Source organism: Aotus nancymaae, unplaced genomic scaffold, assembly GCF_030222135.1.
Source record: "Aotus nancymaae isolate 86718 unplaced genomic scaffold, 86718_ANA_hifiasm-v0.15.2.pri h1tg000064l_1, whole genome shotgun sequence".
In the NCBI taxonomy this organism is placed as follows: domain Eukaryota; kingdom Metazoa; phylum Chordata; class Mammalia; order Primates; family Aotidae; genus Aotus; species Aotus nancymaae.
Window position 1 is genome coordinate 8036097 of NW_026988479.1, and position 27135 is coordinate 8063231.

At 41.7% G+C, this 27135-nt stretch overlaps 1 protein-coding gene across 2 annotated transcripts; it reads right to left on the bottom strand.

Annotated features, from left to right (window-relative positions):
• Nucleotides 1-332: 332 nt before the first annotated feature.
• Nucleotides 333-25840, bottom strand: ZCCHC10 (zinc finger CCHC-type containing 10). 2 transcript variants are annotated; one of them, XM_064366312.1, is made up of 6 exons: nucleotides 25772-25824; nucleotides 22086-22180; nucleotides 17524-17623; nucleotides 8120-8281; nucleotides 3152-3193; nucleotides 333-2189 (listed from the first exon to the last, which is right to left on the bottom strand). In XM_064366312.1, exons 1-6 carry the CDS (start codon nucleotides 25810-25812, stop codon nucleotides 1922-1924), a joined length of 708 nt encoding a protein of 235 aa, XP_064222382.1. In that variant the 5' UTR covers nucleotides 25813-25824; the 3' UTR covers nucleotides 333-1921. The 2 variants fall into 2 exon arrangements, with proteins under 2 accessions (XP_064222382.1, XP_064222383.1); XM_064366313.1 differs by lacking the exons at nucleotides 17524-17623; nucleotides 22086-22180 and having other exon boundaries at nucleotides 25772-25840.
• Between the last annotated feature and the right edge of the window lie 1295 nt (nucleotides 25841-27135).

The following is a 27135-nucleotide window of genomic DNA, read 5'->3' on the forward strand; positions in this document are numbered from 1 at the left end:
AAGCGATTCTCCTGCCTCAGCCTACTGAGTAACTGGGATTACAGGTGCCCACCACTGTGCCTGGCTATTTTTTTTTTTTTTTAATTTTTAGTAGAGATGGGGTTTCACCACCTTGGCCAGGCTGGTCTCGAACTCCTGACCTCATGATCCACCCGCCTTAGCCTCCCAGTCGTGGGATTACAGGCGTGAGCCACCGCATCCGGCCCAGTCATACTTTTAACAGCCGTAATACTAAAACTTGAAAATTAGAATTTGTTCAAATGCCCTTACATCTCAAATGGAATAAGAATTAGGATTAAATAAAACACTAAAGAGATAACAGAAGCTTAAGCTTGTGAGCACAAATTGTGAGTTTTATTTAACTGCAAGTGATGCAACCTATATAACACATTCTTTTCTCATCCATGTTCTTTAACTGCTAATATTACCTTTACAGAGACTAACATTATCAAATGTGCCTGATTGGTAATTTATTAACTTTATCTGTCAAGTGATAATATTCTGTAGGCAGCTTTTGAAATTATGTTTTGAGAATTTACAACCACTGAACACAGATGGTTTTGTAAAACTGACAATTACAGGTTCCCTAAACTCACAACATACATATATTTTAATATTTGAATAGCTCATTTTCTTCAAAAGTATTTTTCCACTGCTTTTTCATAAAAATATAAAAGACATTTATAGTTTTAAAAACCTACATTTAACCCAAATCAAAATTTTTCTACAAATGATACCTCTTTCCAAAAAGTTAAAAAGACATTTCAGAATATTGTGATGTTAAACCAAAGACTCTCGCCACAATAACAGCATTTTACTTTTAAGAAATATTGTGCAGTATTTCCTTTTTAACCTTTCATGCTAGATTTCAACTATTTATATCCTATGTAAACACACCAGATTAATCCTAGTCATTCATATTTATGCAGTAGACTGTTACATGACTAGTTAGCATATAAACTATAATACCATAATTGCAAAAATAACAAAAGGCAATCTTTATGAAAGCTTAAAAAAGCTTTTAATAAAAGGCAACCAAGGCTGCCCTAATTTGCAGTAAAAATTACCTCTTCCTCCTACCTTTCCCCCTCTTTGAATGGTACCTTTTATTGCATGTTAATAAACAAAGTTATTTCTAGCACTTCTACTTAAGTTAGCCTCTTACATGGCTGCTTTCTTTTCTGATACACTGACTTTATCAGAAGGCACCGAGATTAGACTTCTAAGTAATTTCAGATTTTTTGTCCCTTTTTAGGTTCCTCTAGAATAATTTTCCTCAGAAAAGGATAACTTGAAAAACTTAAGGAACCAGAAGAAAATGAATGATGTAACACAGCAACTTGAAACTTGTAGCATTCAAAAACTATAAATATATTAATAGGCTCCTTGAACATACCACTTAGGACAAAAAGTCAGAATAACTTTCTGAACATAAATGTAAAAATAGAGCACTTTATTAACAATAGGAAAACTCCTAAGCTTACAGTAACAACATATTAAATCTTACGTAACACATAGCCAAAAGCATTAGAAATTCACTGCCAAATATTCTGATGCACCATCCTGAAAATATATCTGGTATACACCACTAACATATATAATAAAGTATGGCATTTATTTCACAGAAAGAAAAGATAGTTTTATCACACAAACAGATTTGGAGATTTCAGCTTTAATTAAGTTCTAGAGATACATTTTAAAGATAAAAAAGAAAAACAGGATTCACCCTTCAAATAAAAAAGTCTCTCTTTATATAATTCATTATGAATACTCTTTATGCTCTTGCAATGTAAAACATTTAGAAACTTCTGAATTCTAAAAATTTTCATCAGTTAACCTATTTGGCCTTAACATATTCTAAATTCCCTTTCGAGAATCACATTAATGTTTTCAGTCCATTGGTCCAATATGGATGGAACAACTATTTCTTTTTCTTCTTCTTTGGTGGTTCATCCTCAGAGCTGCTATCTGTGCTGGTGCTGCTGCTACTAGAAGAGCTGGAATCTGAGTCTGAATCAGAGGAGGAGGAAGAGGTTGTGGAGGAGGCTGAGGATGAGGAACTAGAGGAGCTTTCATCAGTGTCACTGTCCTCTGAGGAGGATGAGGTAGATGTTTCTTCACTTTCTGATGAAGAATCACTGGCTGAACTGTCACTGCTACTGCTACTTGAACTGGTTACACTCTTAGACCTATTAGATAATACACAGTTAAATATATGGGAAAGTGACATGTAATAGAATGTTAAAAGCAATTTTTTTTTAATTTTCTTTTTGAGATGGAGTCTTGCTCTGTCGCCCAGGCTGGAGTGCAGTGGTGCAATCTTGGCTTACTGCAACCTCCGCCTCCCAGGTTCAAGCAATTCTCCTGCCTCAGCTGCCCAAGTACCTGGGATAACACACGCGTGTACCTACGCCCAGCTAATTTTTGTATTTTTAGTAGAGATGGGGTTGCACCATGTTAGCCAGGCTGGTCTTGAACTCCTGACTCAGTGATCCACTTGCCTCGGCCTCCCAAAGTGCTGGGATTTCAGGCATGAGCCATCGGGCCTGGCCAAAAGCAATTTTACATGATTCCGATTATATATATATGTATATAACTGAAGGTTTGCTAGCATGTTATCCTTTGGTTTGATGTTTTGGGGATTGCCTAACTGTTGTAAACTACACTCCTCTCTTTGTAAGATATTGTTGCTTCAGCAACTTAATTCTCTTGGTTGGAATTCAAGATAAGAGTATCTACTATATTACATTTCAGAGGTGATAATGTTAGAATAAAGCTGCAGAGTCTATTCAAACCTCATATAGCTTGTTACTATTTCATCATCTTTATTTTAACTACTTTGGACCAGATATGGCTGGCCAACATTTTCTTACCAGTCTATTAACATTTCCTATTTTAAGCCAAAGGAAGACAATTATTTATTGTTTCCAGGTATAAGGACTCTAGAAAGTTGAGTAAAAGGAGACATGGAAGCAATACATTACAGACAGGTTAAAAAAAGGAAGTTATCAGAAAATAGGATTATTTAATTATGAACTGCAATAAGAGACTTCAGATCCAAATCTTACAGCTATTATTTTAAAACCACCTTTCCCATCCCTCCAATTAGTATTACATATTACCTGTAAAATACTCCCAAAACCACACATACCTTTTTTTCTTGGTCTTTCTTTCTACAGTGGTCTCTCCAATGCTGATAAACATGAGGGGGGAAAAAAGCTCCTGTTAATAGAGTGATTATACACAGCTCAGATAAACCCTTCTGCTATCCCCAAAACCATTTTACATTGGAGAAACATTCTGTGTTTTTATAACATGTAGAGTACAGTAGTTCTTGTTATAAGCAAGTGGAAAGCATGCTATTGTAGGCTGTATATGGTACATGCAGTCAACTTAACCAGCATCTAAGACAGACTTATCACCTGTATGAAAGTCAGGTATGTTAGTAGTTAAGATAATTAAATTGTTTTAGTCAGGAACTTAAGCTGACATAGCTACATCACTACTTACTGAGTAACAGAACAAAGCAAATAGCACAATAGCTATAATTTGTAGTTTGAGTTCACAGAATCATATAAATAGCCATTTCATAATTTTTCAAAAGCAGTTCTTTAATTTAAAAAAACCTATTTATTTTTCCACATGCCCCCCGACTGTTGAGTTATTTACTCCTTAAAGACCAGAAATTTAATACTTCAAGACTACGTTCATTCACATTATTCTAATTTTTTTTTTTTTGAGACAAAGTCTCACTCTATTGCCCAGGCTTGAGTGCAGTGGTGAGATCTTGGCTCACTGCAACCTCTGTCTCCTGGGTTCAAGCAATACTCCTGCCTCAGTCTCCCGAATAACTAGGATTACAGATGCCCATCACTATGCACAGCTAATTTTTGCATTTTTTAGTAGAGACAGGGTTTCACCATGTTGGCCAAGCTGGTCTTGAACTCTGACCTCAGGTGATCTGCCCCCTTTGACCTCCCAAAGTGCCGGGATTACAGGCATGAACCACCGCACCTGGCCTCACTCACATTATTTATAAAGAACAAAGTCTGGTAAATTTGAATGAAAGGAACAAATGGCTTGCTGCTGCTATTCTGCCAAACAACATGCATGCTAAATCAGGTTTTTAAATTACAGCATTAGGCCAGGTGCGGTAGCTCACACCTGTAATCCCAGCACTTTGGGAGGCTGAGGTGTGCAGATCACTTGAGGTCAGGAGTTTGAGACCAGCCTGGTCATGGTGAAACCTGGTCTCTCCTAAAAAAATACAAAATTTAGCCAGGCACGGTGGCACACGCCTGTAGTCCCAGCTACTTGGGAGACTGAGGTGGAAGAATCTATTGAACCTGGGAGGTAGAGGTTGCAGTGAGCCGAGATTGTGCCACTGCACTCCAGCTTGAGACAGAGCAAGACTCTGTCTCAAAACAACAACAACAACAAAACCCCCCAGAATTAATTATATCATCACAGTCCTGTAAATTTAAGGTTTTTTTTCTTTTTGCGACAGGGTATCACTGTTACCCAGGTTGGAGTGCAGTGGCACGATCTTGGCTCACTGCAACCTCTGCCTCCCAGGTTCAAGCAATCCTCCCACCTCAGCCTCCTGAGTAGCTGGGACTACAAGTGTTTACCACCACCCCTAGCTAATTTTTGCATTTTTTGTACAGATGGTGTTTTACCATATTGCCCAGGCTGATCTGGAACTCCTGAGCACAAGCAAGCTGCTCAGCCTCCCAAAGTGTGGGATTACAGGTGTGAGCCACCACACATGGCCAACATTTTTATATTCTGGCCCTCTCTATATTTCCTAGATAATGTTTCTGTCCTTATTTCCTGAGTCTCCAAACATAAACATGTATTTATGTAAAGTTTTTTACACAATGGGATTACTTACTGAATTGTCATTTTTGGGAGTAAAATAAGAGGGGGATCTTTACATGTGGGACAAAAAAAAAAAAAAAACGAAGAGAGGGAAGTATACTTCAGGTGTGTTGCCTCACGCCTATAATCCCAGCACTTTGGAAGGCCGAGGCGAGCGGATCACAAGGTCAGGAGATTGAGACCATCCTGGCTAACATGGTGCAACCCCATCTCTACTAAAAATACAAAAAATTAGCTGGGCTCAGTAGTGCACACCTGTAGTCCCAGCTACTCGAGAAGCTGAGGCAGGAGAATGGCTTGAACCTGGGAGGCAGAGGTTGCAGTGAGCCAAGATCACGCCACTGCACTCCAGTCTGGGCAACAGAGTGAGACTCCATCCCAAAAAAAAGAAAAAGTTTAAAAATTCTTTTGAGACAGGGTCTCATTCTGTCACCCAGGCTGGAGTACAGTGATGCAAATACAGCTCACTGTAACCTTGACCTCCTGGATTGAAGCAATCCTCCAAGTCAGTATTCCAAGTAGCTGGGATCACAGATGTGCGCCGCCACATCCAGCTAACCTTTTTTTTTTTTTTTTTTTTTTTTTTAAGGAACAGAGTATTGCTATGTTGCTTAGGCTGGTCTTAGACTCCTGGCCTCAAGTGATCCTCCTGTCTTAGCCTCCCAAAGTGCTGGGATTACAGGTGTGAGCCACTGCAGCTGGACAATATTATAAATTTTAATAACTGTTACATTATTGGTAACGTATATCTGTGTGTGTGTGTGTGTGTGTGTGTGTGTGTGTGTGTGTGTGTTAAGAGTCTCGCTCTATCTCCCAGGCTGGAGTGGGGTGATCTTATCTCAGCTCACTGCAACTTCCGCCTCCCAGGTTCAAGCGATCCTCCTGCCTCAGCTTCCCAAGTAGCTGGAATTACAGGTGCACACCACCGCACCCAGCTAATTTCTATATGTTTAGTAGGGATGGGATTTTGCCATGTTGGAAAGGCTGGTCTCGAATTCCTGACCTCAAGTGATCTACCCACTTCAGCCTCTCAAAGTACTAGGATTACAGGCATGAGCTACTGTGCCTGATCCAGAGATGCATTTCCTAATGACAGATTTTTTTCTAGTTTATATATCCATAAAACTCTTCATAGTAGAATGTGACCAGGTTTGTCATCAATTACATTCTTTTTTTTTTTTTGAGACAGAGTCTCACTCTGTCACCCAGGCTGGAGTACAGTGGCACAATCTCGGCTCACTGCAAACCTCTGTTCCTGGGTTCAAGTGATTCTTCTGCCTCAGCCTCTTGAGTAGCTGGGACTACAGACATGTGCCATCATGCCTAGCTGATTTTTTTTTGTGTTATTCATAGAGACGGGGTTTCACCGTATTAGCCAGGCTGGTCTCGAACTCCTGACTTCGTGATGCGCCCGCCTCAGCCTCCCAGAGTGCTGGGATTAAATAGGCGTGAGCTACCATGCCTGGCTAAATTCTTATTTTTAAATTTTATTTTTTCAATAGAGATGGCTCTTTGGGAATTAAATTATTTTTAAGTCTTATAGATTTGATCTGGAGAAACCTTAACCTAAATAGAATCATGGGAATGGAAAGACTTCTTACTTCAATATCACTCAATTCTCTGCATTCCTTCTATGTTACATTCCACAAGTCGTATAATAATATATCAGTAAAAAATATTTTTAAATTGACAATTCAATTAGGCCCCCCACCAATTTTGTTGGGGGAAAAACCTTAAAAAAGAATTTACTCTCAAAAATCATGGCCAGCTGGGCATAGTGGCTCACACCTCTAATCCTAGCACTTTGGGAGGCTGAGGCAGGTGGATTGCGTGAGCGCAGAAGTTTGAGACCAGCCTGGGCAACATGGCAAAATCTCATCTCTACAAAAAATGCAAAAAATAAGCCAGGCATCGTGGTATGCACCTGAAGTCTCAGCTACTTGGGAGGCTGAGGTGGGAGGATCACTTGAGCCCAAGAGGTGGAGGTTGCAGTGAGCAGAGACTGCACTCCAGCCTGGGTGACACAGTGAGACTTAGTGAGACCCTGTCTCAAAACAAAACTGTTATGGCCATTAACTTTCTCAGTACAAACACCACTATTTTGAAAAACCATCTAGGTTTTTATACATGAGGACAACACACTAAAGTATGATTAGAGATGGGTGAGAGGTATACCTTTCTTTTGTGAGATTAGAGAAGGTCTGTTGGAAAAGGGGAAGTATAAAAGCAGACCAGTAGGGAAGTTCTCATCTAGATTTGTTTTAGGAAAAATTGCATATGAATGTTGATAATCTAGAAATTGGTTATTTACCTATTCCTGTACAACTCTTGAAGAAGTTTCATGTCCACAGATTGGAAGACTGCTGCCTTGAAAGTCTAAATATTTAACACACTATTATATAACTAATAATCTTTATGAAGATGCTGCTTCTTTTCCTTTTTTTTTTTTTTTGAGACAGAGTCTTGCTCTATTGCCCAGGCTGGAGTGCAGTGGCACAATCTTGGCTCACTGAAACCTCCAGATCCTGGATTCAAGCGATTCTCCTGCCTCAGCCTCCTGAGTAGCTGGGATTACAGGTACACACTACCACACCCTGCTAATTTTTGTATTTTTAGTAGAGATGGGGTTTCACCGTGTTGGCCAGGCTAGTCTTGAACTCCTGGACTTATGTGATCCACCCGCCTCGGCCTCCCAAAGTGTTGGGATTACAGGTGTGAGCCACCACACCCAGTCAATTTTTCTTTTTATAAACATAAATCACAGCATATTATATGTTCTGTTCTCTATCTTCTTTATATACCTGATATATAAAGCTTTCTATGTCAGCTCATATAATCTATCTCTTAATTCAACTGTCATTTCATTGACAGTTGAGCCAATAGAGCAAAATGATTAAGACAATGAATCCGGGGCACAGGCTGCATAACTTAATGCTATTTTTTTCTTCTTACTAGCTGTGTGACAATGAGTAAGTCATTCAACATCTCCTTGCTTCAGTTTCTTCATATGTAAAAAGACAGTAATACTACCTACCTTAATAGTGTAGATGTCAGGTTTAAATAAGCTAATACTTATAAAGACCCTAGAACAGTGTTTGGCACATAGCAAGCATCCATTAAACATTAGTAATAATATAATTAAAATCTGGAGAACCACCATGAAACATTTAGTCCTTTAATAAATTCTATAAACATACATTTAAAAAAATATTCCTTTGGATAACACATGTAAACCTACCTTTGTTGTAATAATAATCTGTTTTCTTTTTCTTTTAAAGCTTTTTTTAGTTCTGCTGTCCTTGAGGGCCTATGTAGGTATTTTCTTTTTCCTGTGCATTCATAAGTCCAATGTCCAAATTCCAAGCATTTCTGACATCTTACATGTTGCTTATTTGCTTCACTACAGAACAAAAAATAGAATACAAGCCTTAAAATTTTGTCTTGAGACTTTTGCCCTGTAAACTATAAAAAATATAAAGGATAAAATAATGTTTACTCTTATGGTCCAATTCATAAAAATAAACATTTTACTCTTTATGTTAGATTTAATACAACAAAGTATAATAAGTATAATGATATGGTTGCTGTGACCTCACCCAAATCTCATCTTGAAATCTTGAATTCCCACGTGTTGTGGGAGGGACCTGGCGGGAGGTAACTGAATCATAGGGGCAAGACTTTCCTATGCTGTTCTTGTGATAGTGAATAAATCTCACAAGATCTGATGGTTTTAAAAACAGGAGTTTCCTGCACACTCTCTCTTCTCTTTGCCTGCTGCCATCCATGTAAGACATGACTTATTCCTCCTTGCCTTCTGCCATGATTGTGAGGCCTCCCCAGCCATGTCGAATTGTGAGTCCAATAAAACTTCTTTATTTTTTAAATTGCCCAGTCTGGGTATGTCTTTATCAGGAGTGTGAAAATGGATTAATACATAAAATAAGTGGTTAAAAGCATAGATCTTGAAGTTAAGATACAGTTGAATTCAAATCATGGCTCCTCAATTAAGTTCCAGTTAATGACAGACTAGGTCATTCAGACTACTTTCTAGCTCAGAACTAGAAATGACTGTCAAAACATTTTTAACAAGCTTCTTTAAGAATCAGAGAATCAACAAGGGGGTAAAGAATAATCAGCTGACCAGCTGAAGTGGCTCACATCTGTAATCCCAGCATTTTGGGAGGCCATGGTGGAAGGACTGCTTGAGGCCAGGAATTTGAGAACAGCCAGGCAGGACAACATAGCAAGAATCTATGTCTACAACAAATTTTAAAAAATTAGCTAGGGCCAGGCACAGTGAGTCATACCTACAATCCCAGCACTTTGGGAGGCCAAGGCAGTCAGATAACTTGAGCTCAGGAGTTTGAGACCAGCCTGGACAACATGGTGAAACCCTGTCTCTACAAAAAATACAAAAATTAGTCATGTGTGGTTGCACACACCTTAGTCCCAGCTAACTGGGAGGCTGAAACAGGGGGCTCAATTAAGCCTAGGAATTCGAGGCTGCAGGAAGCTATGATTGTACCACTGCACTTTAACCTAGGCGACAGAGGGATATTCTCTCTTTTTTTTTCTTGAGATGGAGTCTCACTCTGTTGTCTAGGCTGGAGTACAGTGGCACCATCTTGACTCACCACAACCTATGCCTCCCAGGTTCAAGCGATTCTCTCACCTCAGCCTTCTGAGTAGCTGCCCAGATCTGGGCAGATCACTTGAGGTCAGGAGTTCGAGACCAGCCTGGCTAACACGGTGAAACCCCGTCTCTACTAATACAAAAATTAGCCAGGCTTGGTGGCACACACCTGTAATCTCAGCTACCAGGAAGCTGAGGTGGGAGAATTGCTTGAACCTAGGAGGCAAAGCCTGCAGTGAGCCGAGATCACGCCACTGCACTCCGGCCTGGGCGACAGAGCAAGACTCCATCTCAAAAAAAAAAAAAATAATAATAATAATCAAAAGAAGATATGGAAGAAGATGGAAATCCAGAGTTAAGTCAACTTTTATGCTGGTTTTGGCCATCGCAGGAGGGTAAGCATCATGTATTACAAGCTAGGGAGACAAACTGTGTCACTGTTAAGAATGAGGGCTATATCCTAAAAATAAACCCAAGTTTTTACAAACTTCAGCCAACTTCTAGTTACCTAGAAGACTAAGAGAAATCCAGCCCCTGAAATTGGGCTGAGATATAGCCAAGGAAGAAAAACAAGTAAACGAATTGAAAAGGAATAAATAGGGCCAGGCGCGGTGGCTCACGCCTGTAATCCCAGCACTTTGGGAGGCCGAGGCAGGTGGATCACGAGGTCAAGAGATCGAGACCATCCTGGTCAACATGGTGAAACCTCGTCTCTACTAAAAATACAAAAAATTAGCTGGGCATGGTGGCGCATGCCTGTAATCCCAGCTACTCAGGAGGCTGAGGCAGGAGGCAGGAGAATTGCTTGAACCCAGGAGGCGGAGGTTGCGGTGAGCCGAGATCGCGCCATTGCACTCCAGACTGGGTAACAAAAGCGAAACTCCGTCTCAAAAAAAAAAAAAAAAAGGAATAAATAAACTTGTCATTTCTTAACGATAATGCATTAAGTACACTGCTGCAAATCCTAATGAATCTACAAATAAAATATTTTGAAATAATTAGAATTAAATGAGTTTACCAAGGTTTTACATTCGGGTCAGCAAAAAAAAAATTTTTTTTGAGATGGAGTCTCACTCTGTTGCCTAGGCTGAAGTGCAGTGGCACAATCTTGGCTCATTGCAACCTCTGCCTCCCGGGTTCAAGCAATTCTCCCACCTCAGCCTTCCGAGTAGCTGGGACTACAGGCGCACGCTGCCACGCCCAGCTAATTGTATTTTAGTAGAGACGGGGTTTCACTGTGTTGCCCAGGCTGGTCTCGAACTCCTGAGCTCAGGCAATCTACCCGCCTTGGCCTCCCAAACTGCTAAGAATACAGGTGTGAGCCACTGTGCCTGGCCCAAGTCAGCCAATTTTTCTGTAAAGGGCTAGGTAGTAAATATTACAGGCTTTGCAGAACAAGAGGCAAAACTGTAGATATTATATAGATACCCATATAACATAAAACAAATTTCCTATTTTGTGGATGAAAATTATAGTATTTGAGTATAATTTTATATAATGGAGGGCTACAAATGAGAAAAATGAAATTCTTCTTTTAGAGTCTTAAGATTTCACTCAACTGCGGTTCACAGTTAATGCTCCCCATCATCAAATTGATCACATATGTACATATATAAACATCATTCTTAGCTTATGAGCCTCCAAAAACAGGTAGCAGGCAGGATTCAGTGACCATGTTTTGTGGAACCCTATATTAAGCTATAGAGGCAGCATATAAAAAAGAATTGGGTTTCTATATAACAAAAAGTTTTTGTTTTTTGTTTGTAAAGATGAGGTCTCATTATGTTGCCCAGGCTGGGTTCGAACTCCTGCGCTCAAGTGATCCTTGCACCTTGGCCTCCCAAAGTGCTGGGATTACAGGCATGAATCACTGCACACAGCCACAAAAACTGTTTAAAATGAACATTTTAATTTAAAAGACATTTTTTGTAGAGATGGGATCTCACTAAGTTGCCCAGCCTGGTCTTGAACTCCTGGGCTCAAGCAATCTTCCTGCTCTGGCCTCCCAGAGTACAGACATGAGTCATTGCATAAAGTGAACATTTTAAAAGATAGTATTTATAATGTACTAAAAACTACCAAATACCTAGAAAACAGAGAAAAGATATGTGAGGCTTTTTTTTTAATTATTATTCCTGAGACAGAGTTTTGCTCTGTCACCAGGCTGGAATGCAGTAGCACAATCTCAGCTCACTGCAACCTGAGCCTCCTGGGTTCAAGTGATCCTCTTGCCTCAGCTTCCTGAGGAACTGGGACTACAGGAGCATGCCACCATGCCCAACTAATTTTTTGTATTTTTAGTAGAGACAGGGTTTCACCACATTGGCCAAGATGGTCTTGATCTCTTGACTTCGTGACCCGCCCGCCTCGGCCTCCCAAAGCGCTGGGATTAAAGGCATGAGCCACCGCACCTGGCTGGATGTGCGAGACTTTTATGCAAAAAACAAACTTTACTGAGATAAGTTAAATACCTATATAAGTAGCTAAACAAGTAAAGGGATATACCATGTTCAGAGACTGGAAGTTTCAATATTATAAAAATGTCAATTCTCCCCAGATTCATGTATACATACAAAGGAATTCCAATAAAAATCCCAAGTGTTTTTGGGTGTAGAACTTAACAAGCTCATTCTAAAATGTGTACACAGCCAGGCTCAGTGGCTCACTCCTGTAATCCCGGCACTTTGGGAAGCCATGGCAGGTGGATCACTTGAGGTCAGAAGTTCGAGATCAGCCTGGGCAACATGGTGAAAGCCCATCTCCACCAAAAAATTTAAAAAAAAAAATGATCTGGGAGTAGTGGCATGCACCTGTAGTCCCCACCTACTTGGGAGGCTGTAGCAGAAGAATCGCTTGAACCCAGGAGGCAGAAGTTACAGTAAACCAAGATTGTGCCACTGCACTCCACTGAGGCTCCATCTCGAAAAAAGTGTACAGAAATTAAAAAGGCCAGTAAGAGCCAAAATGCCCTTGTAAAAGAACAAGTAGGGAAGATTTGAATTAAAAAAAAAAAAAGGATAACAGAAAAATAAGATAATATGAAAAGACAGTACAAAAATGGGCCTGGGGGCATGTCACAGTGGCTCACGCCTGTAATCGCAGCACTTGGGGAGGCTGAGGCAGGTGGATTACCTGAGGTCAGGAGTTCGAGAACACCCTGGCCAACGTGGTGAAACCTCATCTCAAAAAAAAAAAAAAGAATACAAATTGGTACAACTATTTTGAAAAAAAAACAATCCAACTATTTATTATAGTTGAAAGATACGCTTACTCTATGTTACATATCTATGGCCCAGCAATTGTACTTGTATGCAATAGAAACCCATGCACAAGTATACCAGAAAATATTTACAATATTGCTTTTCTTTTATGTATTATAGCTTTTAAAATTTTCAAACAGTCACAACCTGACAGAAAAGTTCTAACTCCGTTTCAAATAACGTTTTCCTGAATCATTTGTAAGTTGCCAACTTGATTCCTCATCAACCCAGAATATTTTACTGCATATTTTCTGTAAACTAGAACCTTCTCCTATATATCAAAATCAAGAAATTAATGTTGATACATTCCTACTATTTACTCTTCAGACCACATTTAAGTTTCATCAAATGTCTTAAAGTCCTGTATAGCAAATTTGGTTCAGTGCTAGAGTTAGACTTGTCACATTTCTTTAGTCTCCTTCAGTAGGGAAGAGTTCTTCAGTCATGTCTTGCTTTTCCTGATCTTGACACTTTTTGAGATGAGTTTCGCTCCTGTTGCCCAGGCTGGAGCGCAACTGTGTGATCTTGGCTCACTGCAACCTCTGCCTCCCAGGTTCAAGCGATTCTACTGCCTCAGCCTCCCAAGTAGCTGGTATTATAGGCGCCTGCCACCATACCCAGCTAATTTTTGTATTTTCAGTAGAGGCGGAGTTTCAACATGTTGGCCAGGCTGGTCTTGAACATCTGACCTCAGGTGACCCGCCTGCCTCGGCCTCCCAAAGTGCTGGGGATTAAAGGTGTAAGCCACTGCGCCTGGCTATTTTTCTCTTCTATACTTCCTTCTTCAGGAATACACCTGGTTCCCACTATCCTTAATAGATTACTTATTTGGTCAATTCCCCTTATGAACCAATTGCCCACTGGTGCCACGGCTGCCTCCTCCTCCATTTCCTCTTCACTTCACTTGGGATCTGCACTGCATTGGACTTCTCCACTACTGGATGTCCTCTGTAACCTGCTGACATCGAAAGCCAGTTCACGCTCCTCTGTAGGTGCTCTCCTGACCCCACATTCAGCTCTAATATTTCAAAGTCAGGTTGACCCTCTGCATAGACACCTAGTGTGTTCTATTCGACACAATACCTTTGGATTGCATTGTTCAGAAGGGAAGAGGAAGAACTATAAAAATGTTCATAGCATGATGTTTTTCATTTTGAGCATCTCACTGCATTGCCCAGACCAAAGTGCAATGGTATGATCACGGCTCAATGCAACCTCAATCTCCTGAGCTCTAGCCATCCTTCCACCTCAGCCTCTCAAGTAGCTGGGACCACAGGGTGCCCCCACCACACATAGCTAATATTTTTAGTTTTAGGCCAGTCTCAAACTCCTGGCCTCAAGCAATCTTCCCACCTCAGCCTCCCAAAGCACTGGGATTGTAGGCAGTAGCCACTGTGCTCAGCAGCACTATTTGCAGTATCCTCAAATTTGGAAGTAACATGGAAGTACAACAGAAATTTTTGGTACAGAATACAGTGGAATATTCACAGTAATAAAAAAGGATAAATTATAGCTTCATTTAACGTAAGATATAAGAAGATAGACTCAAAAGAATCCAAATTGTACAAATTTATACAAAGTGTAAAGAGACAGCCAGGTGCAGTGGCTCAGGCCTGTAATCCCAACACTTTGGGAAGGTAGGTGGGTGAATCACTTGAAGCCAGGAGTTCGAGACCAGCCTGGCCAACATGGCAAAACTCTGTCTCTACTAAAAATACAAAAAAGTAGCTGGGTGTCGGGGCACATGCCTGTAGTCCCAGCTGCTTGGGAGACTGAGGCACAAGAATCACTTGAACCCGGGAGGCAGAGGTTGCAGTGAGCCAATATCGCACCACAGCACTCCAGATTGGACAGCAAAGCAAGAATCTGCCTCAAAAAAAAAAAAAAAAAAAAGACAAAATTAAACTCTAGTGCTCAGTTAGATAGTAAAAATATAAAGAGAGGTCAGGCATAGTGGTTCACTGTCATCCCAGCACTTCTTTAAAGTTTTTAAGAAATCTTTACTCTTTCACTACATAGCTATATGACCTTTAGCAAACTGATTTTGTTTTTTTAAATTACAATAGAGACAAGGTCTCACTATGTTGCCTCATCAGGTATCAAACTCCTGGGCTGAAGCAATCCTCCCTCCTTGTCCTCTCTCCTTTTTTTTTTTTGAGACAGAGTCCTACTCTGTTGTCCAGTCTGGAGTGCAGTGGCACAATCTCGGCTTGCTGCAACCTCCGCCTCCCAGGTTCAAATGATTTTTGTGCCTCCCAAGTAGCTGGGATTAAAGGGGCATGTCACCCTGCCCAGCTAATTTTTGTATTTTTAGGAGAGACAAGGTTTCGTCACATTAACCAGGCTGGTCTTGAACTCCTGACCTCAGGTAATCCTCAACCTTGGCCCACCTTGGGCTCCCAAAGTGCTGGGATTACAGGCGTGAGCCACCATGCTTGGCTGAGCAAACTAATTTTTGAACTCAGTTTCCTCTTGTGAAAAATGTGGTAATACTGGCCAGGTGCAAAGACTCATGCCTGTAATTCCCGAAATTTGGGTGGCCAAAGCAGGAGGACTGCTTGGGGCCAGGAGTTTGAGACTACCCTGGCCAACACAGCAAGATTCGGTCTCTATTTAAAAAAAAAAAAAAGAGTGAGAGGCCGGATGTGGTGGCTCATACCTGTAATCCCAGCATTTTGGGAGGCTGAGACAGGTGGATCACAAGGTCAAGAGATCGAGACTATCCTGGCCAACATGGTGAAACCCTGCCTCTACTAAAATACAAAAATTAGCTGGGCATGGTGGTGCACGCCTGTAGTCCCAGCTACTCGGGAGGCTGAGGCAGGAGAATTGCTTGAATTCAGAAGGTGGAGGTTGCAGTGAGCTGAGATCGTGCCACTGCACTCCAGCCTGGTGCCTGGCGACAAAGCAAGACACTGTCTCAAAAAAAAAAAAAAAAGAAAGAGCCAGGCACGGTGGCTCATGCCTGTAATCCCAGCACTTTGGGAGGCTGAGGCAGGTGGATGACCTGAAGTCAGGAGCTCGAAACCAGCCTGACCAACAAGGTGAAACCTCATCTCTAAAAAAAAAAAAAGGAGTGAGGCCAGGTGTGGTGGCTCACACCTGTAATCCCAGCACTCTCGGAGGCCGAGGCAGATCACAGGTCAGGAATTCAAGACCAGCCTGGCCAACATTGTGAAACCCTGTTCCAAAAAAAAAAAAAGGAGTGTTAATACCTATTTTACTAGGTTTTTGAGAGAATTAGCTAAAACCATAACCAGGGCTTATACAAGCTGTGTGCCAAAAATTTAAGCAATACTTACAAGTGGTCATACCCAACCATTATAACAACCCAATGAATTGAGAGCAGTATCTACTCTATAGATTGGGAAGCAATATCTCCATTCTATAGATTGGAAAGTACATAAAGCAAGCAGTAAGGCATCTGATATAAAGTAACACACAAATGAGAGCTATTATTACTAGTCCACATAGTAGAGCAATCGGAACAATGTGGACTAATGATACACAGAAATTAACATTTTCTCAAAACACGGTTGTTTTAAAAATAAAAGGTGTAGATTTAAAAAACTTGGTTGCATGATGAGATGCTGAATTCTTTTTTTTTTTTTTCCCCGCTCTTGTTGCCCAGGCTAGAGTGCAATGGTGTGATCTCAGCTCACTGCAACCTCTACCTCCTGGGTTCAAGTGATTCTACCACCTCCTGCCTCAGCCTCTCGAGTAGCTAGGATTACAGGCATGCACCACCATGCTGGGCTAATTTTATATTTTTAGTAGAGACAGGGTTTCTCCATGTTGGTCCAGCTGCTCTCAAACTCCTGACCTCAGGTGACCCACCCTCCTCGGTCTCCGAAAGTGCTGGGATTACTGGTGTGAGCCACTGAACCTGGCATCTGAATTCTTATTACTGACCAACAGCAGTCATCTTTTACTCTGCTAAAAACATAATCGATCTCAGTAAATGTTTGCAAAATGAATGACTGTTGAAATGGGCAAGGGTTTAAGAGAACAAATTATTTACTATAGCCTTTTCATTAACAAATTTCTGCCTTACAGGCCAGATTGTGTATTCCTGACAATAATTATTTTAAGCATTTATCCAAAATTTAAGCTAATCCTAATTTGAAGAGTTAATGCTTCAGGTTTGGAACCAAGACGAGACTACTTACGTAAAGTATTAAAAGATAATAAAAGTCAACTTTTTGCCTAATGGTAATTCTTTTTTTTTTTTTCTTTTTTTTTTTTTGAGTCTGAGCCTCACCCTGTTGTCCAGGCTGGAGTACAACGGCACAATCTCAGCTCACTGCAACCTCTGCCTCCCGGGTTCAAGCGATTCTCCTGCCTCAGCCCCTCCAAGTAGCTGCTGGGATTACAGGCCCAGCTACCACCATGCCCAGCTAATTTTTTGTATCTTCAGTAGAGATGACGTTTCATCATGTTGGCCAGGCTGGTCTCGAACTCCCGACCTTGTGATCCGCCCACCTAGGCGTCCCAGAGTGCTGGGATTACAGGCATGAGCCACTGTCCCCAGCCCCAATGGTAATTCTTAAATTTCAATAAATGACTGTCTAAACCATGAATATAACTTCAGGGCTGGCTGGGTGCAATGGCTCACACCTGTAATCCAACACTTTGGGAGGCCCAGGCGTGCAGATGACCTGAGGTCTGGAGTTCGAGACCAGCCTGACCAACATGGAGAAACCTATCTCTACTGAAAATACAAAATTAGCCGGGCATGGTGGTGCATACCTGTAATCCCAGCTACTCAGGAGGTTGAGAGCCAGGAGAATAGCTTGAAACTGGGAGGTGGAGGTTGTGGTGAGCCGAGATCTTGCCACTGCACTCCAGCCTGGGCAACAAGAGCAAAACTACATCTCAAAAAAAAACAAACAAAAACTTTGGGGCTTATCTGAATTTGTAATATAGTAAGGGCATCAATAATAAAACACTATATGAACTTACTATTAGCTTTTCAGGAAGGAAAACAAACACATTTAATATATACACAACTAGGCCGGGCACGGTGGCCCACGCCTGTAATCCCAGCACTTTGGGAGGCCGAGGCAGGTGGATCATGAGGTCAAGAGATCGAGACCATCCTGGTCAACATGGTGAAACCCTGTCTCTACTAAAAATACAAAAATTAGCTGGGCATGGTGGCACATGCCTGTAGTCCCAGTTACTCGGGAGGCTGAAGCAGGAGAATTGCTTGAACCCAGAAGGTGGAGGTTGCAGTGAGCCGAGATCATGCCACTGCACTCCAGCCTGGGTAACAAGAGCAAAACTCTGTCTCAAAAAAAAAAAAAAAATATATATATATATATACACACACACACACACACACAACTGCAATACCCACTGCAGAAATCTGAGGCAGGAGAATCACGTGAACCCAGAAAGTGGAGGTTGCAGTGAGCTAAGACCACAACAGCACTCCAGCCTGGGCCACAAGAGCAAAACTTCCAACTCAAAACAAAGACAATTCAGACACACATATACGGGCAATCAGTAATGCTGAAATAAATTGATAAATAGTTGATAACTGGTCAGTAGACACTGGGAAATAAGTGATTGCATTGCACTGCTTCCTTTTTTTTTGAGACGGAGTCTCACTCTGTCACCCAGGCTGGAGTGCAGTAGCATGATCTCGGCTCACTGTAACCTCCGCCTCCCACGTTCAAGCAATTCTCCTGCCTCAGCCTCCCCAGTTGCTGGGATTCCAGGCACCAGCTACCATGCCTGGCTAATTTTTGTATTTTAGTAGATATGTGGTTTCACCATGTTGGCCAGGCTGGTCTCAAACTCCTGACCTCAAGTAATCTGCCTGCCTCGACCTCCCAAAGTGCTGGAATTACAGGTGTGAGCCACCACATCTTCCGGCAATGAAAGAAGCAGGCCTTCATAGAGTCACATAGCCAGGAAGGGTGGACTAGACAGAGCACTCAGTAATCATCTTTCTTTCTCTCCATTTCAAAGCCTTTCATGATTTTTCCGAAAAATGAATATATGTGAAGGTGTTGGGGGTAGGGGCCATAGTCTTCTTTTCCAAGTTCATAGGTTGTTTTCTCCGTATCGAGAAACTGATAGCTTGGGACCTAGTCATTAAAATATCCACCAGACATTGTGGAATTTGTTTTTTGTTGTTAGAAATACAACATTCACAAATATCATGTAAAGCCCAGGTATGAGGCTGGGCGCAGTGGCTCATGCCTATATTCTTAGCACTTTGGGAGGCCAAGGCAGGATCACCCGAGCTCAGGAGTTTGAGACCAGCCTGGACAATAGGGTAAGAACTTGTCTCTTAAAAAAAAAAAGAGAGAGAGAGAAAGAGAGAAAACAAAGCCTAGGTATGATTAACATATTTTATATGTATGTTTTAAACACAACTCACAAATCACCCCTAAAAATACTAATCTTCCATATAGATTGCTGAGTTAGACAAACATAATCTCTTGAACTCTCGACCTCAGGTGATCCGCCCACCTTGGCCTCCAAAGAGCTTGGATTACAGGCATGAGCCACTGTGCCCGGCCCCCAAGAAACATAATCTCAAAACAAACAAGATTACCATTTCTTTCTACCCAAATGAATTATCTAGTCAAACAATATTTCATTTCTATTTGCTAAGGTAAGGCTCAAGGAAGTATTTTAATGGTACAGTCTTTCTATATGAAATGAGCTTGATACCAAAAATACTAGCACACACTTGCCATATTGGCAAAGTTTTTTTTTAAATGCCTATTGTTGACAAAAGCAGGGAACAGGCACTGTGTATGTGGACACTGCTGTTAAGAATGTTAAATGGCACAAAGTTTTCAAAGGGCAACTTGTTAATACACAACAAAAACATTTAAAATGTGCATACTGGCCAGTTGTGATGACTCACACCTGTAATCCCAGCATTTTGGGAGGCCAAGGCAGGTGGACCACTTGAGGTCGGGAGTTCAAGACCAGCCTGGCTAACATAGCAAAACCCTGTCTCTACTAAAAATACTAAAATTAGCTGGGTGTGGTGATGCATCCATTCTTCTAGCTACTCAAGAGGCTGAGGCAGGAGAATTGCTTGAACCCAGGAGGCGGAGGTTGCATTGAGTGGGAATCGTGCCACTGCACTCTAGCCTGGGCAACACAGTGAGACTCTGTCTCAACAAAATAAAAACAAAAACAAACAAACAAACAAAAAAAAACAACAGTGCATACAAAAAAAAGAACATAAAAGATGACCGTTTGTCTAGAAAATACCTAAGATATCCAAAAAATAGAGCTACTAGGCCAGGCATGTGGCTCATGTCTATAATCCTGGCGCTTTGGGAAACTGAGATGGGAGGATCATTTGAGCTGAGGAGTTTAAGACAAGCCAGGGCAACATAGCGACACCCTGCCTATACAAAAAATAAAACTGTGGCCAGAAATGGTGGCTCACGCCTGTAATATCCCAACACTTTGGGAGGCCAAGGTGGATCAGTTGATGTCAGGAATTCAAGACCAGCCTGGCCAACACGGCGAACCTCAACTCTACTGAAAATATAAAAATTATCTGTAATCCCAGCAACTTGGGAGGCTGAGGCACAAAAATCACTTGAGCCTGGGAGGCAGAGGCTGCAAGGAATGGAGATTGCACCATTGCACTCCAACCTGGGCCGCAGAGCAAGACTATGTCTCAAAAAATATATAAATAAATAAAATAAAATTGCTGAGTGTAGTGGCTTACAGTTGTAGTCCCAGTTACTTGGAAGGTTGTGGTGGGAGAATCATTTGAGAATCAAGAGCAAAATCAGAAGGCTAACACAGGGTTTCAAGACGTATTATAAAGCTACAGTAATCTTGACACTACCATAGACTTTATAAATACTGGTCATTAGGCTATCCTAATTTTTTTTTTTTTTGAGATAGAGTTTCACTCGTGTTGCCCAGGCTGAAGTGCAATGGTGTGATCTCGGCTCACCATAACCTCCGCCTCCCAGGTTAAAGTGATTCTCCTGCCTCAGCCTCCTAAGTAGCTGGGATTACGGGCATGCACCACCAAGCCCAGCTAATTTTTTGTATTTTTAGTAGAGATGGGGTTTCTCTATGTTGGTCAGGCTGGTCTCGAACCCCTGACTTCATTCAGGTGATATGCCTGCCTAGGCCTCCCAAAGTGTTGGGATTACAGGCATAAGCCACCACACCTGGCCAGGCTACCCTAAATGTATACATTTTCTTTTCTTCTTAGCTTCCTATAACTTTTTTACTTTATAACTTTTTTTTTGAGACAGAGTCTTGCTCTGCCAGTCACCCAGGCTCGAGTACAATGGCACGATCTTGGCTCGCTGCAACATCCATCTCCCAGGTTCAAGCAATTCTTCTGCCTCAGCCTCCCAAGTAGCTGGGGTCACAGGTGCCCACCACTATGCCTGGCTAAATTTTTTGTAGAGATGGGGTTTCACCATGTTGGTCAGGCTGGTCTCAAACTCCGGACCTCAGGTCATCCACCCACCTCGGCCACCCAAAGTGCTGGGATTACAAGCGTGAGCCACCTCGCCTGGCTTACTTTATAACTTAGAAATGTTTAAAACTTTTTGACTGTTTTGTAATAACAATTAATGCACACAAATACATTTACAGCTGTACAAAAATATTTTCTTTCTTTATATCTTTATTCAATCAGCTGTTGTCTATTAAATTTTTCTTTCTTTTTAAACTTTTTTTGTTAAAAACTAAGACACATTCCCCTCCAAACCTGTTTCTGGATGATTGAGGAGTTGTGGGAAAAAAAAAAAAACCTAACACACACACATATTAGCCTAGGTCTACACAGGGTCAGGATCATCAAGATGTCACTAGGCAATAGAAATTTTTTAGCTCCATTATAATCTTATGCAACAACCATACAATTAATATATGGAATCCATTATGCATTAAGTGACAATATATAGAAAGAGAGATCTAGTGATGGCCTGCATGGTTTGGTCTTATTCAACATTTTTTTTTTTTGAGACTGAGTCTCATTCTGTTACCGGGCTGGAATGCAGTGGTGCAATCTTGGCTCACTGCAACCTCCGCCTCCTGGGTTCAAGCGATTCTCCTGCCTCAGCCTCCTGAGTAGCTGGGACTACAGGTGCACACCACCACGCCAAGCTGATTTTTGGATTTTTAGTAGAGACAGGGTTTCACTATGTTGGCCAGGATGGTCTCAATCTCTTGATCTTGTGATCCACCCGCCTTAGCCTCCCAAAGTGCTAGGATTACAAGCATGAGCCACCACACCCGGCCTTGTTCAACATTTTTATAAATGCCTTGTATGAGGACACAAATGTACATATTTATCAAACCTGCAGTGACACAAAGCTGACAGGGATACTTAATAACGATGGATGACGGAATCAGGATCCAAAAGGTCTTGACAGGCTGCAACTCTGTGTCGAATCTAACAAGATGAAATTTAACAATGACAAAGGTAAGTCTGACACTTAAGTCCAGAAAATCAATACAAGGCCCTGACTTGATGACAATTCAGGTAGAAAACAGGGTTTTTCAACTGACTGAAATCATAGCAAGGGTCAAAAACAAGGAAGTCAGAAAGAAGAGGGGTTAACTGTACAAATACTATTTCTTTTCAGGTCAACATAAACTTTTAGATAGACTTGCAAAACACAACAGGCCACTAAGTATACATTACTGGAAGTCTTTAAGCCAAGTTTGATAACAACTCCGGATGTTGAAGAGGGAGTACTGGAATCTCATATAAGGTTTAATGGAAGAAATGACCCCAAATAGTGCCTAGATTCCATAATTTATTTACATATTGGTAGATGTAATTACAACTTATGAGTTAAAAATAATTTCATTCCAATTGATTTAGTAGACTCACTAGTTAAGTCTCTGAAAGATCTACTGAATGAGGAGTTCATACTTAGGCTTTTTTCCTCCTTTTCTTCTATTAGTCCAAAGACTTTTTTTTTTTAAGAGTGATGATAGTACTTTCTCACTTCACATTACTAACTTAAAAACTATTTTACATATTTATTTATTGAGACGGAGTCTTAATCTGTTGCCCAGGCTGGAGTGCAGTGGCGCAATCTCGGCTCACTGCAACTTCTGCCTCCAGGGTTCAAGTGATTCTCCAGCCTCAGCCTCCTGAGTAGCTGGAATTACAGGCATGCACCACTACGTCCAGCTAATTTTTTATTTTATTTTACTTTATTATTATTGTATTTTAGACAGAGTTTCGCTCTTGTTACCCAGGTTGGAGTGCAATGGCGTGATCTCGGCTCACCGCAACCTCTGCCTCCTGGATTCAGGCAATTCTCCTGCCTCGGCCTCCTGAGTAGCTGGGATTACAGGCACACGCCACCATGCCCAGCTAATGTTTTGTATTTTTAGTAGAAACAGCGTTTCACCATGTTGACCAGGATGGTCTCGATCTCTTGACCTCGTGATCCACCCGCCTCGGCCTCCCAAAGTGCTGGGATTACAGGTGTGAGCCACCGCGCCCGGCCCTTAATTTTTTATTTTTAGTGGAGACAGGGTTTCGCCATGTTGGCCAGGCCAGTCTCCAACTCCTAACTTCAAGTGATCCACCTGCCTTGGCCTCCCAAAGTGCTAGGATTACAGGCATTAGCCACCACACCTGGCCTTAAAAACTATTTTAAATTTGTTATTATGGAAGTAATATATGTTCCTTGTAAATAAAATTAAATCTTTTTGATGAATATAAAATGAAAAGTAAAGGCTCCTCTCTTGTTTTCCCCCCAAATACACCCCCAAACTTTCTTGGACTTTGCAAGCTTCTAAAGGCTCTCCTTTGCTGAATCCCTTGTAGACTTATAGTCTGTATACCACAAGAGTTTTTATAATATGCCACGTTTGCCTACCAAAAAGAACAGAAACTCCGTAAAGGTAAGATATGTCTTTTACAAATCATATAACTCATGTACCACACACTGTAGAAATAAAACATTTAACTTTTTGATACTTCTGAAACAAGAAATAACAGTATTATTCAGATGTTAAGTCTTATTTTCATTTCATATTTACAGTGTACATTGGTTTTGCTGATCCTGCATTTACCTCCTCTGACCTATCCACTCCAGTCATCATTGGCTATGGTCATCCATTCAATTGTACTGAAAAGTGAATAAGATCTCTAAATCAATAGAGCTTCACAATCCCATGGTTTAGGATTGGTAACGTAATCCAATCTAGACCAAAGAAGCGCAATCAACTTGAAGCTGAGAGAATATAAAGGACCCTGGATACTTGCAGCCATCTTGGGACCAAAGAAGAGAGTCTATCCAAGTTCAGAGCCAACAACCAAAAAGCAGGTGTGAGAGACTGGGAGAAATGGGACCCTAGTGACATCATTTAGCACTCTTCTTAAGTATTATCATCCCATTTTTGATCTCAGAACTGTCTGACTTAACGGTGGGCCACAGTGGCTCATGCCTGTAATCCCAACACTTTGGGAGGCTGAGGTCGGCGATCACTTGAGATCAGGAATTGGAGACCAGCCTGACCAACATGGTGAAATCCTGTCTCTACTAAAAATACAAAAATTAGCAGGGCATGGTGGTGGGCGCCTGTAGTCCCAGCTACTCTGGAGGCTAAGGCAGGAGAATCGTTTGAATCAGGGAGGCAGAGGTTGCAAGATTGCATTACTGCTTTCCAGCCTGGCCAACAGAGTGAGACTCCGTCTAAAAAAGAAAAAAATAATAACTGTCTGACTTCAAAGCCTTCTTCCTTCACCAAGTTTACTACTCTAACTCCCTAAGTCTGTCTGTACATTTGAGGAACTCTTCTTATCAGGCCTGAAAGAGTAGATGGAAAGGAGAAGAGAAAGAAAAGGATTATTTGAATTAAAGATATATAAAAAGATAGACAAACACACACACATATATATATACTAGCAGACATTAAGCTACATATAGACATGCAAATAGTGATGTCATGAAACATTTTATGAAAAAGAGGCAGATGTTTGGATGTGCAAAGGCTGTTGGAAAAAAAGCTTTACCAGAAAGGGGCATCTGGGGTGACCCCTCATTATTTGTTAACTGTAAATCTCTTCTGCCCCTCTCTCTTGTTCATTAGGCATAATGGCCACCTTTCAGTTCTTTAAAAAGTAAGTTTCGGCCTCAAGGCAATTATGCCACTATCCGGATGCTCTTTCTCCAAATCCTTTCATGACTGTTCCTTTCTCACTCTTTCAATCTCTGTTTAAATTCCATCTCTTCAGAGATGGCTTTCCAGTCCAATCAATCCCTAAAGTGGGCCTTTCCCTCTTTCCATCACAACAGCTTATTTCTTTCAAAGCTGTTATCACCAGCTGTATTTACTTAATTTGTAGTTTATCGACTGTTTCCATCACTAGAATGTAAGCTCCCTGAAAGCAAGGATTTTGTCTTGAACATCTCTTTCTTTTTTTCTTTTTGCTTTTTTTTGTTGAACATCTCTTTTTCTTTATGCCCAATGTGTGGCACAGAAAGATAGGAACTAAATAAATATTTATTGAAAGAGAGAATGAGTGGCAAAATGTAATAAGATAGCTTTGGAGAGCAGTAGGCATTGTAGGGAGGGTGTTCCTAGGGGAGCCGCAAGAAAGGAAGTAGGAAAAGTCAGCTGGGCTGGACACTGAACAGGAAGCTGAAGGTTTACGTGGGCTGAAATAAAGGTGTCGGACAGGGGCTTCAGGGTTCCGCTGTACACGCGTGAGGTTGGCGAAGAGGCATAAACCACTGAGTGACCAACTATGAGCGTTCCCTTCAGGGAAACAGAATGGGACAACTGTCTTCAAACCCCGCTATGTCCCGTGCCGCGGACTTTACGCGGCTGTCTTCCGCGAAATCGCTAACCTACGGTCACCAGACTTATCGCCCGGGCCCGCGTCCCTCGGGACTCGCCAGCGTACTTGAGAAACGGACATCGTCCGCCGGTCCCAATAGAGGTCCGAAATCAGCCCGTTGACGCGCGTTTCCCCGTTCCCAGCCCGCCCGTGGGCCCGAGCCGGATCCTTACTTACGCTTGTCTCCGGGCTATGAGCCGATGCATGGGAGTCGCCATTTTAGCGTGGTCTAAGACTGCCGCGCAGGGTTTTGGGAACTCCTCGGAAGGGCGGGGCTTCCAACCTGGAGGCCATAGACGTGGGCGGAGCCAGACACGCCTCTAGGGGTTCTGGGCAGCCTCCGCGGCAGGATATTAGTGCTGCCTGGTCGGCCGGTCGGGAGGGGAGGGCTTGGTGGATCGGCAGGGAGGGCGGCCTGGTGGGTCGGGAGGGGCCCATGGAGACCATTGTGGGTCTCAGATTGTCGGGCCGAACAGGGTTTAGAAGGATGATTACAGCAAGAACGGTTATCTGTGAAAAATGAGGACAGCATTCTTCAACGAGGGATACACAGACAAAGACGAAGAGTGAAACTGCGGTGTTCAGAAAACTAGAGGTAGTCTGGAGAATAGAAAGGAATTAGTTGACCACGATTGAGACCAAAGAATGACTTTAGCAAGCCATAGAGTGCAAACATACATTAATTCTGTTTTTTTTTAAAATGTATTTCACAGGGTTGTTATAAATACTAAATTGGACTGTATAACTAAAGCTGCTTTATCAAGTAGAAAAGGACTATACAAGTATTTTAGAATATTTTAGCTGCACCTACATCTAATGTCAGCTCATGGAGCTATTATTGTATTAAACCCATAGTCTCTGAAATATATATAACTTTCTGAAGTGTGTGTCTGTGTGTGTGTTTCTGGGTCATCCGTATTTTTTCTTTTCTTTTTTTTTTTCGAGAAGGAGTTTTGCTCTTGTTGCCCAGGCTGGAGTGCAGTGGAGCGATCTCGGCTCATTGCAACCTCTGCCTCTCAGGTTCAGGCGATTCTCCTGCCTCAGCCTCCCAAGTAGCTGGGACTACAGGCACCCGCCACCACACCCAGCTAATTTTTGTATTTTTTATAGAGACAGAGTTTCACCATGTTGGCCAGGATAATCTCAATCTCTTGACCCCGTGATCTGCCCGCCCCGGCCTCCCAAAGTGCTGAGATTACAGACGTGCGCCACTGCCCCCCGCCCATATTTTTTTTTTTTTAAATTTTATTTATTTATTTATTTATTTTTTAGAAAGAGAGAGAGAATAGGAAGGAGGAAAAAGGAAGAGAAAGAGAGAGAGAAAATGGGGAGGAGGGAGAAGGAAAAGAAAGAGGGAGAGAGAATGGGAGTATTGCTTTCTTGCCCAGGCTAGAATGCAATTTAGTAATGGGTATTGAAAAGCTCTTTTATACTGATAATTATACTTAATGATGTAGTCAGGAGGGAATAAGGGAAGAAGATAACAAACAAACAGCCAACCAATATTTCATTTAAACCTATGAAATGCTATGCGATTACTG